General features: G+C 52.7%; 1 protein-coding gene across 16 annotated transcripts in view; it reads left to right on the forward strand.

Moving 5' to 3' along the window:
• Positions 1–16,344, forward strand: part of PCNT (pericentrin) — a 106,895-nt gene that overhangs the window by 78,214 nt on the left and 12,337 nt on the right. For all 16 annotated transcript variants that reach the window (XM_067035300.1, XM_067035303.1, XM_067035299.1 and 13 more), the window contains 9 exons: positions 829–1,545; positions 2,433–2,529; positions 5,199–5,350; positions 9,607–9,795; positions 10,874–11,047; positions 11,646–11,841; positions 12,882–13,104; positions 13,402–13,552; positions 14,058–14,606. In XM_067035300.1, the coding sequence (XP_066891401.1) occupies positions 829–1,545; positions 2,433–2,529; positions 5,199–5,350; positions 9,607–9,795; positions 10,874–11,047; positions 11,646–11,841; positions 12,882–13,104; positions 13,402–13,552; positions 14,058–14,606 (2,448 nt within the window). The remainder of the gene's footprint in view (positions 1–828; positions 1,546–2,432; positions 2,530–5,198; positions 5,351–9,606; positions 9,796–10,873; positions 11,048–11,645; positions 11,842–12,881; positions 13,105–13,401; positions 13,553–14,057; positions 14,607–16,344) is intronic.

Below are 16,344 nucleotides of genomic sequence, written 5' to 3' on the forward strand. Positions count from 1 at the left end.
CAGCTTGAGATGTAAACTTAAGTTCTCATATCTTTTCTGAGCCTGTGCCTTTACCTAGGCACACGCAGTCAGTCACTTCAGAATTTCCTCTGTATACGCAGTTGTTTTCGAATGTCCTAGTTTTAAATTTTTCCCCAAAGGGAAAAAGAGAAAAATGCAGTGGTGGGGAAAAAGGGGCACCAGTCCTTTAAATCTCCTGGAAGTCACTTCAGCCAGAAGGGCAGGGGCTGGAACAGTTGGGGGCAGGTGCAACAGCCGTGGCCTCCTGCCTCTCTGCCTGCTCCTCTGTGATCAGAAGCATCATTCAGAGCAGATTCCCAGTTTTTGGAGGACAGAGCCCTTTTTGCCCACCCTAAGTCCTGCAAGATGCCCCAGGGACACATGCACCGCTGCCTGCTGGGCCCTGGGGTGTGGTATGGGTAGCTGCTTCTGTGCTAAGAGCTGAGAGCAGTTTACCGCCCACTCTTTCCCCTGGAAGTTGCAAGCCTTCAGCAGGCTGCAGACTTCCCGAAGAGTTACGTCAGGCACACTCTGCCAGTGCAGTGGTTGTCCAGGTGGGACACGGGTTCCCGGCGCTGCCTGCTCTGCCACCCTTCCAGGAGCCTCTCCAACAGCTGCCTTTTACGCAGTGAGCTCTAAGCCTTGAGACTGTCTTTCATAGCATTTTTAAAAGTTTGAAATCTTAAAAGAGTCTAGAGGGACAAAGGGCTCATCCTGGAATCTCATCCTTAACTGTTCAGACAGTCTCTGAAATTGGCTCATATATGACAAATGTGACAACATGTAATTCACTTATTTTACTGTATGCATGTTCTTTATTACCTGTAGGATAAGGAAATACTACTGGAAGATTGTCAGCTGCGGAAAGTTGATCTCATAGATCAGGTGAAACAACTTCAAGAAAAACTGAACCATCTGGTACATTGCATGAGCTTCCAAAACGTCAGGACAGAGGACTTTAAATTTCAACAGGCATCGGAATCTCCACATGTTTTAGAAAATAATGCGAGTGATAGTTCCAGTCACAGTGAAGAAACTGACAGGTCATCTCCTGTTGATGCATTTAATGTCACATGGGATCTAGTTGACATGATTGGAAATCAGGATTCATTGATACGAAATGAGGTGCCAGATACTCCCACAGGAGAGCAGGTTGCTTTGCAAGACAAGGCACTCTGCTCACAGGGGAGCCTGTACGGGTGCTCCCGTGACCTCTCCCACACCCAGGGGCCCAAGCCCTTGAAGAACGTGCTCGGGACGATGGACCTGTCCTCCTGGAGCTCCCCCGAGGTCGTCAGGAAGGATTCAATCTCTGAGCGCGCCCCCAGCCTGCCCCTCACACCCTGCTCGGATGCCCTGAGCCAGTGCAGTCTGGACACCTCCCTGTGGGACGGGACAAGCACCCAGCTGCTCCAGGCTGACCAGTCGGGGCTGCTTTGTTACCCGGGCGAGTCAGCGGCAGGAACGGCCCCTAAGTGGGCGGGGTCTCCGTTAGCTGCAGACGGGGCCCCCTCCGCCGACCACCATGCTCAGCGGGTGCCTGTGGTAAGTGGTCTTCCTGGGTGCTGTCCTGGTTTGGGTCCATGGGATGCCCAAGGCCCCAGTGTGTTCCCACTGGGTTGTGTCTACGTGGACGGCGGGGCCACAGCTGCAGTCATTGTTGGCTCACCTCCTGTTGCGGCCTGTTGGCCAGGCCTGGGTGAGCAGTCCCCTGGTCAGCAAGTGTCGGGACGCTCAACGTTCTGCAGGGTGGACCCAAGTCTACTGTCACAGGGACGTTCAGAGCACTTTGGTTGTTTTTCAAGATACATGAAATGCATTACTCTTACTCAGAAATTCACCACAGGCCTACGTTTGCTAACTCACACTGGCTTTGGGAAGTATAATCTTAAACCTATCTTCATGTGTGGTCTGCATATGGGTTCTTTGTCTGGAAGATGTTGTTTAGATTGATTTTCAGTTCTATATCATGTTTCACAGTTTCTACATATAATGTTATTAATTTCAAGAACACTTCAATATATTATTTTGGGGGTAGATTATATTTTAACATAATTTTGAGATTTTGTGTATCGTATTAGATAAAATGAAAAATAAATTACGGGATATGTGTAATTTAAGGTATCCATGTATGACCACTTCATATCCATATGCTTCCATTTCATATCCATATGCTACTACATCATGCAAAATTTTGAAAATCTGAAATATTTGCCAGTGACTTTAAAAAATATTCCTAGAGAACTGTGGATGAATTTGGTTAAATTATTATGAGTGTGTGGCCTCGTGTCCACAAGCTGTGAACACTTTTGAGTTCTGTGTGGGAAGATGATAAATTCAGGACTTAGCAAGTTTTCCATCTGGCAAGTTCAGTTCCATGATATAACATGTTATTGCTTCATGGCCATTTACACATCTACTTATTTGAACAGGAGAAAGACGTTGAAGATTTTATCATAACGTCTCTTGATTCTCAAGAAAAGTCAAGATCACCTCCTCTTGGGTTAGAAGGAAAAAGCAATGGAAAAAGTGAGTCAGTCACAAACTTTATTTTTACAGCTTCACAGTATAGAATAGTGCAGAGTCCCTATGCACCCCTCGCACGTCCCGTGTTAACTTGCCGTGTTGCATGTGCACACTCGGCCTCTCTCTCTCTCTGTGTCTCTGTGTCTCTGTCTCCCTCTGGGTTTGTGCTCTGTTACTTGAGGACCTGATGTCATTTTACTCCTGAGAAGGTCCCTGTGTATTTCATGGCATCCAGTCCACGCCAGGACATCCACCCTGACCCAGGGCGGCGTCGCGTCTGCACACTTCGCTGAGATTTTGTCCCATTAGTGCTCTTTACAGAAATAAGCAGTGGCTGCCACCATGCATCCAGATGTCCTTTGCGGGCTGGAGGGTGGTGAGAGCAGGCCAGGTGCCTGGCGCGGTGCTCGGGCCTGGACCCCGTGAGGGCCGCTCCTTATGTTCGCGGCAGGTTCGTCAGCACGTGTGCATCTCGTGGGACTCCGTGAGCGCCCTGGCGGTGCCGTGCTCTTCATGGGGGTCTTCATTTGGACTCTTGGGCTCTTCATTTGGACTCTGCAGTTGTGCTGCCAGGTTTCATCCTGTTCCTTCTGAATGGCCAATGTCCTGGGTAGGTTTTCGAGACCCTGGGACGTTCTCTCCTCAAGCTCGGACCCACTTAGCCTCCATTGATGGTTCTTGGTGGTCTTGCCTGGATCCTTGTCACTATGATGGCTGCCACTCCGTGACTTTCTAACCTTATACTTTCTTCTATAATTGTTAGATTTTTACAAGTCAGTCACCTCAAGGTGTTTTGACTTTTGAAAAAGTCACCATTGGCTCATTGGGTGCTTTTGAGGACAAGGCAGCAGTGAAGTCCAGTTCACTGGCCATGTTGGCATTTGCGGAATGGGGCCGACAGCTTTCCAGCTGGTGCTCTCACTTCTTCCCAGCAGTAGCCACGTGATGTATGTAACAATTTGCGCAGTTCTGTGAGGTGCGTCCCAGGAGCAGCCTCTCATCCAGTTTCCCTGCTTGGAGTCACTGTTTCCTGAGGATATCGTGTTCAACTTTCGGAAATTTGCTCTAGTATTTATTTATGCAGCACACCCCACACACCTCCCTTCCTGTCTCCCTAAAATGACCCCACCTGCACTTGCTGCCCCGTCACTGCCGAGTGTCTGCATTTCAAGGACGTGTGTTTGAGCGCAGGTATACGCTGCCCATGACGACCTTCCCCGTGTCCTGAATGTGGTCCTTGCTTTCCGAGTTGGACCCCCTACAAGTTTCTGGAGACAAAGCGTGTGTGGGGTACTTTTTGTGTGAACATTGACATCTTCCTGATGTCGGCGTCTTGGGCTTGGGCTTGACCCTGGGTGGGGAGTTGGGTTCCTTCAGAGCGTGGAGCCCGCCGTCCTGGACCCGGGTGTCATGGGAGCAGCACGTGGTCCCCTGGAGCACGTCCTCCCACCCCGAGAACTCTGCTTCTTCCTTTGGTCATTTCCCCCACGGTTTTCTCTCGTCTGTCTTGTTAATTCTTATTGATCACATATTGGACCTCTTGTACTAATTTTCTTTTTCTCTTTTTCCATGTTTGTATTCTTGTTCTCATTTCTAAGAGATTTTTCAGAGCTTTACTTCTTAAGCTTTGTATTGACTATTTTTATTTTTGCTGTTTTAGTTTCTGACTACTCCTCTTTCCTAACCCTAACCCTTGTTGCCTGAACGATACTCCCCTTCTTATTTCTCTTGGGGTGCTCTAATTTTTCTGATGTTTTCTTCTGTTTGCTGCCTTTACTCTGTTTCTTCCACACTTTCTCTGAGTCTCTGTTTCTCTCTGTCTTTTGTGTTTGAATGTTCCCTGGCACTTTTGAGAAGGTAGACTTCTGAGAGGGCAGTCGTGAACGGCTCACTGGATGGCAGCTCTGCGCTCAGAGGGGCCTTGCCGGTGGCTCCACGAGGTCCACCTGTCCTCCCTGAGCTGTGTGCTGGTGGGGACGGTGGGCTCTGCTTTTCCACCGGGTGCCTCCTTCCGTTTTCCAGAGGGTGTGCTTCCAAGACTTCCTGGACTGGCCACAGTTCAAGGCTCAGGAACAGCTCAGGGAGCTGCGTGCTTCCGAGAGGTTATGAGTTCTATTTTGAGGCCCCTGCCATCAGACAGAGGCTCCTGGAATCTCGAATTTGAGACTTTGTTGAGGGCTCCCCAGCTGGGCTGCCCGGTCCGGGCTTTTCTCCACCCTCCCCCCCACCCCCAGATAAGGCGTCGCCTGCCCCATGAGATGCCTGCCGCTCGTCCAGGTGCTTCGGGCCCGTCCTCTGCTCAGCCTCCTCCCCATGTCCTGCCTCCTCTCTCGTCCATCCTCCAAGGCGCTCGGCACAGCTGCCAATTTGCCCCGTCTTGGGGGGTGAGGAAACACACATCACGTCTGTGAAAATGAGCTGAGCTGCCCGGAGGGTTTACGTTCAAATCACGGACATTAACATGCTAAACGTGCAAAATGTACATCTTCTTACTTAACGTATGTAGCTCGCATCTTACATTTTTATGCAACATTTTTACGGTCTGGGGGTGTCCATCGATGTTTCCTTTGGTGAGAGGAGCCTGCCACGGCTCTCTTGGTGCTTCGGGGCCGTCCCCGAGAATCGCCACTGGAGTCGCGGGTCTAGGCCCTGACTCTGCGGTGTGTTTCTAGGTGATGGCGCGGGGTTTGGAGAGACACTAAGCCAAGGCTCGGGAAGACCAGGAGCACCCACCGCTGGCCCTGCAGCGCCTCTCACCCCCCTGGGGTTCCGACGGCCGCTGGGCGCCATGAAGGAGAAGGAAGTCCATCCGAAGCAAGTGAAGGTACTGGCCGGCGGGGAGCAGGGGAGGGGGCTTGAGGGGCCTCCCCTCTGGCCCGTCTGCAGCCGCGCTGGCCTCAGCCCTGCTACGACTTTGTGCCTTGTGTAGCGGCTCAAGGGGAGGAGATGCGCCGCTGTGGCAGGACCACAGGGACGGTGTCCCAGGTGGGGCCTGGCCACGCTTGGGGCCCGCGGGCGCTGTGGCCGGGGGCAGCTCCTCCTGCAGCGGCTGTCACAGCACAGCGCCCAGAGGGCCTGCACGCGTGACGCTGTCCTGAGTCGCAAGGCGAAACTGGATTGGTGTCATTCAGGTGCCAGACCTTGTGACCCTGTTTTGGGAAGCAGTTGTGGTTTTTGCTTGTTTGGCTTTGGAGGCTTTCCCAAGACGCTTTGAGGGTTCTCTTGTTCAGATAGTAAGTGTTCCCAAAGGAAACGATTTTGATGTTAAGTAAAATCTTCTCTGAAATTGTATTTGAAATGAAACTGGTTTTATTCCTTTAAGAACTGAAATTGGAGCAATGTCTTCTAGCTGTTTTTTCTTTTTTTGCATTCCTCAATTTTTTATATGACAAATACTAGAATTCCTAATTTTTTTTTTTAACATCTTTATTTGAGTATAACTGTTTTACAATAGTGTGTTAGTTTCTCCTTTACAACAAAGTGAATCAGTTATACATATACATATGTTCCCATATCTCTTCCCTCTTTTGTCACCCTCCCTCCCACCCTCCCTATCCCACCCCTCTAGGTGGTCACAAAGCACAGAGGTGAACTCCCTGTGCTATGCTGCAGCTTCCCACTAGCTATCTAATTTACATTTGGTATTGTGTATATGTCCCTGCCACTCTCTCACATCGTCACAGCTTACCCTTCCCCCTCCCCATATCCTCAAGTTCATGCTCTAGTAGGTCTGTGTTTTATTCCCATCCTACCACTAATCTCTTCATGACATTTTTTTTTTTCCTTAGAGTCCATATATATGTGTTAGCATACGGTATTTGTTTTTATCCTTCTGACTTACTTCACTCTGTATGACAGACTCCAGGTCTATCCACCTCATTACAAATAACTCAGTTTCATTTCTTTTTATGGCTGAGTAATATTCCATTGTATATATGTGCCACATCTTCCTTATCCATTCATCTGTTGATGGACACTTAGGTTGCTTCCATGTCCTGGCTATCGTAAATAGAGCTGCAATAAACATTTTGGTACATGACTCTTTTTGAATTATGGTTTTCTCAGGGTATATGCCCAGTAGTGGGATTGCTGGGTCATATGGTAGTTCTATTTGTAGTTTTTTAAGGAACCTCCATACTGTAAAGCTGTCACTGTTTGCAGATGACATGATACTATACATAGAGAATACTAAGGATGCTACCAGAAAACTACTAGAACTAATCAATGAATTTGGTAAAGTAGCAGGATACAAAATTAATGCACAGAAATCTCTGGCATTCTTATACACTAATGATGAAAAATCTGAGAATGAAATTAAGAAAACACTCCCATTTACCATTGCAACAAAAAGAATAAAATATCTAGGAATAAACCTACCTAAGGAGACAAAAGACTTGTACGTAGAAAACTATAAGACACTGATGAAAGAAATTAAAGATGATACAAATAGGTGGAGAAATATACCATGTTCATGGATTGGAAGAATCAACATAGTGAAAATGACTCTATTACCCAAAGCAATCTACAGATTCAATGCAATCCCTATCAAATTACCACTGGCATTTTTTACAGAACTAGAACAAAGAATTTCACAATTTGTATGGAAACACAAAAGACCCCGAATAGCCAAAGCAATCTTGAGAACGAAAAATGGAGCTGGAGGAATCAGGCTCCCTGACTTCAGACTATACTACAAGGCCACAGTAATCAAGACAGTATGGTACTGGCACAAAAACAGAAATATAGATCAATGGAACAGGATAGAAAGCCCAGAGATAAACCCACACACATATGGTCACCTTATCTTTGATAAAGGAGGGAAGGAAACACAGTGGAGAAAAGACAGCCTCTTCAATAAGTGGTGCTGGGAAAACTGGACAGCTACCTGTAGAAGTATGAAATTAGAACACTCCCTAACACCATACACAAAAATAAACTCAAAATGGGTTAAAGACCTAAATGTAAGGCCAGACACTATCAAACTCTTAGAGGAAAACATAGGCAGAACACTCTATGACATCAATCACAGCAAGATCCTTTTTGACCCGTCTCCTAGAGAAATGGAAATCAAAACAAAAATAAACAAATGGGACCTAATGAAACTTAAAAGCTTTTGCACAGCAAAGGATACCATAAACAAGACCAAAAGACAACCCTCAGAATGGGAGAAAATATTTGCAAATGAAGCAACTGACAAAGGATTAATATCCAAAATTTATAAGCAACTCAGGCAGCTCAACAACAAAAAAACAAACAACCCAATCCAAAAATGGGCAGAAGAACTAAATAGACATTTCTCCAAAGAAGATATACAGATTGCCAACACACACATGAAAGAATGCTCAACATCATTACTCATTAGAGAAATGCAAATTAAAACTACAATGAGATATCATCTCACCCCGGTCAGATTGGCCATCATCCAAAACTCTAGAATTCCTAATTTTTAAGGAAAAAGTTTGGTTGTTAATGACAATGTTTCATGCTTCAGCTTTGACGTTTAATATTTGATACTTAGTTATTAAAAGAGAAAAGAAAGAAAGAGACCCAGCAGAGGCCCTGGAGCCCTTTCCGTGCTGAGGCGATAGGAGAGAAAGTCAGGAGCGGCCACCCCGCAGCAGCCTGTTGGGTCAGTCAGCCCGGCTTGTGTGTTCCCTGCCGGCCCCTCCGCCGCACCATCCTCAGTGGGGCACGTGGACCACTCGCCGCGGGGCCGAGTCTCAGGAGCCTCGTGCGGTCGCGGCTCTGGCCGCCCCGAGGCCGGTGACACTGGTGAAGGTCCATCACGCCGGAAGCGCGTGTCAGCTGGGCAGACAGGCCCCGCGGGGCGGCTGGTTCACGTGCGGCTGTGAGACTGCAGGCCGAGGCCCCCTGCGACTCTGCGGGCCTCAGGGCGGAGGCTCCAGGATCTCATGACCTGACTGTGCCCGTGGCCCAGGGGCCGCTCCACGTCCGTCCTCCTGGCCGCTGTTCGCCCGGGTCGGCGAGGGCGGAGGACCTCGCTCATCACAGCTGTTCTTTTCCAGAGGTGTTTTTCAGAACACCTTTTTGTTCTTATATGACCCAGGAGAAGGTGTTTACGGCCTGCGGCCCGGTCCCCTATACAGCCTCCCTGCCTCCCCACCCTTCCTTCCCCGGGGCTGTGATTTGCGTCTGTTCTGTATCACATACGTTGTTTTTAAAGTGAAATTGTTGTAGAGTGCTAAAGATGGCCTCTTGTAAAGTAAACACAGTATACAGCTCGGTGTCTAGCACTTTTATGTTACTGTTTCCCGTTTTTGGTCACGTCATTAGAATTAGAGGAAGACCTGTTTCTAGTTAAGTAACTAGTCATTCTCTGTCACAGGCCTCTTCGTTGCTACTTTTCTGTTTCCCTAACGTGCCCCTCGCGGGAACCTGTGTTGACACGCGGTGTGAGGACGCTCACAGTCACTTGCGCTCTGCATTGGCCGTAGCAGCAGCCGTCCAGAGGGTGGCCCCGTGTGGGGTGCGCCTTCCTCTCAGCCTCTGTGGGCAGCACAGAAGGCCGGCGTGCACGTCCCAGGTCCCAGGCCCCATCACTCTATAACTACCACTCCAAATCCTGAGGGTGTGGAAGAGCCCTTCCCATGCTCACTGGGCGCCCCCGGGGGTGTGAGAGGGCTGCAGTGGCCAGTAGCTGGCCTGGTACCATCTGCAGGTGCCTTTCCCCCGAGGTGTCCCTGTGCAGCTCTTAGGTCTCCCTCCTGGTGGGGAGCTGTGGTCCCGGGAGGGCCAGGGAGGTGCCCGGCATCTTGGTGACTTGGCTGTGGATTTCCCTGAACTGAGCATCTACTGTGAGGGAGCAGGCAGGATGGCTGGATTGTGGGGCCTTGGTTGGAGCAGCTCACACAGAAATTCACTCGTCCAAAACCGGTTTACTTGTCTGTGACAGCTGTGGGGAGGAAAGTTTGAGAACCTCACAGTCAGAGCAGCAACTCTGGTCTCTGGTGCAAAGGCCGTGGGGGCAGCCTGGTGAGCCTTGGCGGGTGACAGCAGGGCAGTGACGGTGAGAGGTTTCAAGCTGCTTCTCCTTCTTCCTGAAATGTTTGTCCGTTTCAGGCTTTGCTGCAGATGGTGTGTGACGAGAGCCACCACATCCTGGCCCTGTCCGAATACCGTGGACCCCCGAGCCTCCTGAGCAGGGCCGAGCCCAGCGCCCCCCTCGAGTGCCTCACGGTGGGGGGCCAGGGCCTGCTGGAGGCAGTTCCCAGGGAGCATCCCACCCCAGGACCCCCAAAGGGGGAGAAGGTACGGGCCTTCTAGATACAGAAGAGAAGCAGTGGGCTTGGACCTGGTTGAGGGCTTTTCTTGGCCCCAGAAGTGGGAGTAGAGGAGCAAGAGGCAGGTCAGCGGCAGGCAGGGAGGCCGCGCCTGGTCAGCCACCCTCCCACTCGCACTCCCTGCAGGGCTCCAGCCTTCAGGAGAGGCCAGGGGGAAGGGGCCGGCTGGAGCCCTGCAGGGAGGCTCTTGATGGAGAGATGGGTATGGGGGCCGGGCCAAGGGGCAGCATGGAGGAGAGGGCCAGATGCTGAACCGTGTGCAAGGGAGCCAGCCGGCCATGGGGTGTGGACGGAGCAGTGGGCAGACCCCCAACTTTAAGGGAAGGGGGCAGGTGGCCAGAGGACAGCCAGCCCATGCAGGGCCCATATAGACACCGCCCCACCTGCGTGGACACTAACCCTAACCCTAACCCTGCACACACACATGCAAACGCCCCCTGCTCCTGCACACACACACACACACACACACCGCCCCTGCACACACACGCACACACTCCAGCCCCTGCACACACATGCACATACACCCCGCCCCTGCACACACGCACACACCGCCCCTGCACACACGCACACACCCTCGCCCCTGCACACACGCACACACCCCCGCCCCTGCACACAACTGCACACCCCCCTGCCCCTACACATGCACACATCCCTGCCCCTGCACACACACGCACATGCCCCCGCCCTTACACACACATGCACACGCCCCCCCGCCCTCACACACACACACACACGCACACACCCCCGCCCCTGCACACACGCACATGCCCCGCACATGCACGCGCACACACACTGTCTCCGCCACTCAGGGCCTGGCCTCTCCTGGACCCGGGGCTCGTGTGCAGCGGCCGGAAGAGAGATTTGCTTGCTGACATCCACTCTGTCTTACCTCCCCGTCGTGTTGGGGGGCTTCTCTGCCCAGAGCTGGCTCTTCGTGCCCCTAGGTGGTCATGGCATCCGTGTGTCCCCGCAAGTCGGGGGTGGGTTCTGTTTGAACCTGCAGGATGAGTTTATAAGGACACGGGCTCTTTGTTTCGATATTTTAGGAACCTTCCAGTGTGGACCTCGACTGGAGAGGGGAATTTCTGCAGATCGTGCAAGAGGCCTTTGAAAAGGAGAGGGAGATACTGAGAGTCGAACTGCGGCCCCGGCCCTGTGGCTCAGGCCCTGGGGGCTGCGGCTCCCTGTTGGAGAGGCTGGAGAAGGTGGTCCAGGATCAGGTGAGCCCATGCCTTGGCTTCCCCCGAGAGCCCACCCTGATACAGAGGGTGACGGAACGTGTTTCACTCGACTTTAGAGCAAGGCGGTGACTGAGCAGCAAATCCTGCTGTAGTCCACAGATAACACTGTGTTCTCATGCATGAGTTCCGTGAAGTGGAAATCTCTGTGCATTTATCTTCCTTAAGGATCTCACTCTGTTCTGGAAATAACTGGCCTTTCCTTGAAAGCAAAAGAGCAATTCTAGGCGGCCCAGCTCCAGGCTGTGAGCGCTGAGCCCAGGGTTGGAGGGTCGGCCCCGCGAGGGCTGTGGGAGCCTGCTCCCTGCCAGTTCCCTCGTGAGAGCGGGCAGGGTGCATGGCGAGCATCGGCCAGGTGCAGCAAGCGAGACCAAGGTGCTGGGGGCAGAGCTGCGTGCGATCTGAGGGTTCCAGGGCCACTGTGCCCGCGTCGTGCCGCACAGTTGTACCCCGCGTCCTCCTGTGGCAGCGATGCCAGGAGCCGGAGCTGCGGGCCAGGAGCTGCTCTTGCCTGGCCCGCCAGCCTTCAGGACCCCCTTCTTCTGCCGTGTCTTATGTCCCCCTGCCACCCCATCTGCAGGGGGACCTGCAGGAGAGGTCCTTGGAGCACCTTCGCCTGTCGGACAGGAGCAGCCTGATGTCCGAGATCCAGGCTCTGCGCGCCCAGCTGCGGATGACGCACCTGCAGAACCAGGAGAAGCTGCAGCAGCTGTGCGTGGCGCTGACCAGCGCAGAGGCCCGCGGGAGCCGCCAGGAGCACCAGCTGCGGAGGCAGGGTGGGTGTGGCCTCTCGGCTTCGGCCCCGAAGTTTCATCCTGGCACTCACCTGTCGGGAGGTGGCAGGCAGGTCCGCAGGCCCCTCGCTGACTCCCCAGGCTGCCGAGTGCAGAACGCCTGCCGGTCAGGGTGGAGGCCTTGCCCGGCATCCCGGTGAGCAGCCGGTGGGGGCCACATTGGCGCCAGCGTGCTGGGCGCCGCAGGCCCACGTCCGCGAGGGTCACTGGGGCTCGCAAGAGGCTGAAGCGACCTGTGGCAGGTTTCTGAGTTTGATTTAAACTCCGGGATTTTTACACAGACACTCATGTCATCTGCAGGGAAAGAACACTTTAATTTTTGTTCCCCACCTCCTCTCCTCCTGTTCTTGCCCCTTGCCCTGGGGATGCTCTGAGTGCTGAGTGAGGACTTGACTCCGTCCCGCGGGGCAGCCTGCCTTCGAGCCCCAGCCCCGGCATGGTGCCTCACACTGTGCGGTTCTGGGCTGGATTTGCTCGTATTTTGCATCTGTGTTCATGAGGGTCCTGGTCCATGGTTTTCTTTCTTCTGGTTTTGGTTCCTGGAGGAGTGGGTGTGTCTGTTCCTAGTTCTGGGAGGGTTCTCCGTGAAGCTGCCCAGGCTGCGTGGGCTCCATGGAGGTCCGTCTCAGCCCAGCTCCAGCCTCTGCCCTCGGGAGACGCCGGGCCTGAACATCGCAGGGGTCGAGAGGGCGTGTGCCCCCCACCCCAGAACCCCACTGCGTCACACGGCCTGCACGGCTGGGTGGTATACCGCCCGCTCCCTGCCCATGTGTCTCTCTGTGGATGCTCACCGGCCACGAGGGCGAAGCTGGCAGGGGTGAGAGCAGAAAGGCCTGTGTCCTGAGTATCTTGGTTCCATCAGAAACAATGGCTTCTGGGTCATAGAAGCCTCCTGTCCCCCCAAAGTGGACACATCCCGTCCCTTTACTGGTTTGTTACTGATTTGTTCAGTCATTTGTGTGGCTCTCTTTGGACTCGTGAATAATGCTATTTGATTTTAATTCATTTAATCTCTTTCTTAGTTGAGTTATTGGCGTATAAGGTTGAGCAGGAAAAATGTATAGTAAGCGACCTGCAGAAAACCCTGAATGAAGAGCAGGAGAAAGCAAATAACGTCCAGAAGCTGCTGGTGGTGGAACAGAACACCGTCAGAGGTCTGAAATCCGAGCTCTGCGAGTGTAGACAGGACAAGGAGCGGCTGCTGAAGTCCCTCGGCGAGGTGCAGAAAGAGATCCTTCAGCTGAGGTGCGGCCCCACTGGCAAGGCTCCGCCTTCTAGCCCCGTCCTGCCCCCAGGCTTCTGGCCGAATAAGGGTGGAAGTCACGTGCCTCCTGCCACGTTCTTGGCCTCGAAGTGAAAGATGCCATGCTGTCCGAAGCCGCGGTTTGCCCGGCTGTCGTGATGGGTGTTGGGGAGGAGCCTCTGCTCCCGCAGGCTCGTGGGGGGCCGCGCACACTGCAGGGCCCGCCCTCCCTGCCCTGGGAGCCCCGGGTGCCCCGGGTGCTGGCCGGCGTGCCCTTGAGAGCCTGTGTCTCCACGCAGGTCGGTGCTGGGCAGTAAGGAGGACGACCTGCGGGCCGCGCAGCAGCAGCTGGAGGGCGCGCGTAGCAAGGAGCGGGCCCTGCAGAGCCGGCTGGAGGAGGAGCGGCTGCAGCGCCTGCAGAAGGAGGGCCAGAGCGCCAAGGCCCTGGAGGTGACGTGCGCGGCCACGATTGTGCTCAGGGGCCAGGGCTGGGGGCAGCGACGGGGCTGTACCTTCAGGGCTCAGAGGGTCCCTGCACGTGCAGCCCCCACCTCCGGGCATTCGCTTCCGTGAGGGCAGTGCGGCCTCAGAGCCGCATGGGGGCCCCACCCGTGTGCAGGGGAGGCCTCTGGCCGGCGCCCTGTGTGGCAGCCGTGTGGCTGTGCGCAGCCGTGTCCCGTAGGCCTGGCTGAGCCGAGCACCGTGAGGGGGCTGAGGGCCCGCCCTTCAGCAGCACCAGAGCCCCTGACTCAGGGAGGGAGGTGAACCTGGGACGTTGCCCCGTGCTCAGAAAAGCGCCTCATCCACGAGGAAGGCCGGCAGAGCCGCGAGAAGAGGGGTTATTGCTCGCCCTCCTCTTACCCAAAGTATAACATCAGAAGTCCTCGCTGCGGGAGCTGTCTAGACGCTCTTGCTCTGGCTTTGACTTGCCTCGTCTCCCTTTTCCCCGATGCAGGAGTTAAGGGCGTCTTTGGAGAAGCAGCGCGCTCAGAGTAACCAGCTGTGCGTGGCGCTAAAGCACGAGCAGACGGCGAAGGACAACCTCCGGAAGGAGCTGCAGATCGAGGCCTCGCGCTGCGAGGCGCTGCTGGCGCAGGAGCGTGGCCACCTCTCGGAGCTGCAGCGGAGCCTGGAGGCCGAGCAGGGCCGCTCCCGCGAGCTGTCGGAGGCCCTGCAGCACGAGCGCCTGCTCACGGAGCGGCTGAGCCGGCGGCCGCAGGACAAGCAGGCGCATCCGGCTCTGCTGCAGAAGCTCAGGGGCCGCGAGGCCCGCGTGCTGGAGCTGGAGGTGGCGTTGGAGGCCGCGCAGCAGCGAGCCCTGGAGGCTGAGGCCCACGTGCACCGCCAGGAGGTGGAGAGGGAGCAGGAGGTAAGGGCGGCGCCGAGGCCACCCGTGGAGACCCCGCCGAGAGCGCGGGAGAGGTTAGAGCAGCCAGGACGTGAGGACGCGAGCCGAGCAGACACGGAGAAGTGGAGCAGGCGGCAGAGAGACAAGGAGATGCTGGTGAGCCCGCCACGGCTGGAGGGCCTGTCCTGGCTCTGGGCTGTCCCTTGGTTTGGTCACCGCAGCCTTGTAGCAGGTTGGAAGTCGGGAAGCGCGTGTCCTCCGACCTTGTTCTTTCCCAAGGTGGTTTTGGATCCTCGGGGCCCCTTGCGGTTCCGTGTGCATCTGAGGATCGGCTTTTCCGCTTCTGCGTTAAGGCCCTTGGGATCTTGGTAGGAATCACACTGAATCTGTAGATCGCTTTGGGGAGTGTTGTCTCCTTAACAATGCTAGGTCTTCCCATCCATGAAATCGGAAGGGCTCTCTGTTTATTTAGCGCCTTAGTTTCTTTCAGTAATGTTTTGTCACTTTCAGGTGATAAGCTTTGCATTTCTTTTGTTAAATTTATTCCTAAATATTATTTTTTTGATGCTTTTTTAAATGGAATTATTTTTTACTTCCGTTTTCATGTTGTTGCAAATGTGTAGCAATGCAGGTGATTTTTACACCTTGATCTTGTGTCCTATAACCTTGCTGAACTGGTTTATTAGTTCCAATATTTTTAATGGATTCTTTGGGGTTTTCCATATAGAAGATCATGTTTTCTGCAAATAGACACAGTTTTACTTGTTCCTTTCCAACCTGGATGCCTTTGTCTGTTCTCCCTGCCTGACTGCCCTGGCCAGAACCCACAGTGTGTGAGGGCAGGCGTCCAGCCTGGTTCCCGATCTTGGGGCAGCAGTCACTCTTTTACTGCTGAGTGCGATGGTACTTGTGCCATTTTTGTAGATGCTTATCGGAGGAAATTCCCTTCTGTTTTGAGTTTATTCAATCTTTTCTATTTTTTATTTTTACTCATGAGAGAGTGTTGGATTTTCTTTTTCATTGTCTTTTCAGATTTATGGGTTTTCTCTTTCTCTTGATATGATATAGGACATTGATTTTCGTATATTCAGTCATCCTAGCACTCTTGGGTTGCATCCCACTTGAATTTGGTGTATAATTCTTTTTTAACTAGTGTTGGATTCAGTTTGCTAGTATTCTGTTAAGGATTTTGCATTTATATTTATGAGAGATATGTTCTGTAGTTTTGTTTTCTTGTGGTGCTTTTGGTTTTGATATCAGGAAGATCTTGACCTTGGAGGATGGGCTGGGAAGTGTTCCCTCCTTTATTTTTTGGATGGGTCTTAATTTTAGATACGTTATACATTGACCAAAATCATTTGTATCTGAGGAAATTATATCCTGTGTTTTCTCATGGATTGACCTTTATTTTGCTCTCTTTAAAAATATTTTTTAGAACTTCAAAAATATTACCTTTATTATTTCTTTTTGGGGGTTTTGGGAAATTATAAAAAGCTCTTAAAATGCACAAGGAAAACCAATGGCTTGGTCTTTTTAATGGTTAGGCTGCCATGAAATCATCAAGAAATAAATGTTAGTGAGATATCATTCACATGCTACTGAGTTCACCAATTTAAATTGCACAGTTTAGCGGTTTTCCGTATATTCAAAAGTTGTGCAGCCTGCTATCAATCACTGCAATCAATTTTAGAACATGTTCATCACCCACAAGGGACCCCTGGGCCTGTTAGCGGGGACCCGGCCCCTGGCACCCACTGGTCTACTTTCCATCTCTGGATTTGCCTCTTCTGGTTGTTTTGTGTCCGTGGAATCACACGGTATGTGGTCTTCTTCCATGTCTGCTTCCTGCCGTGGGGTTTTCAAGGCTCACGCGTGTTGTGTGTGTAATGATTTG

Source organism: Kogia breviceps, chromosome 5 (assembly GCF_026419965.1).
Source record: "Kogia breviceps isolate mKogBre1 chromosome 5, mKogBre1 haplotype 1, whole genome shotgun sequence".
NCBI classification, from domain to species: domain Eukaryota; kingdom Metazoa; phylum Chordata; class Mammalia; order Artiodactyla; family Physeteridae; genus Kogia; species Kogia breviceps.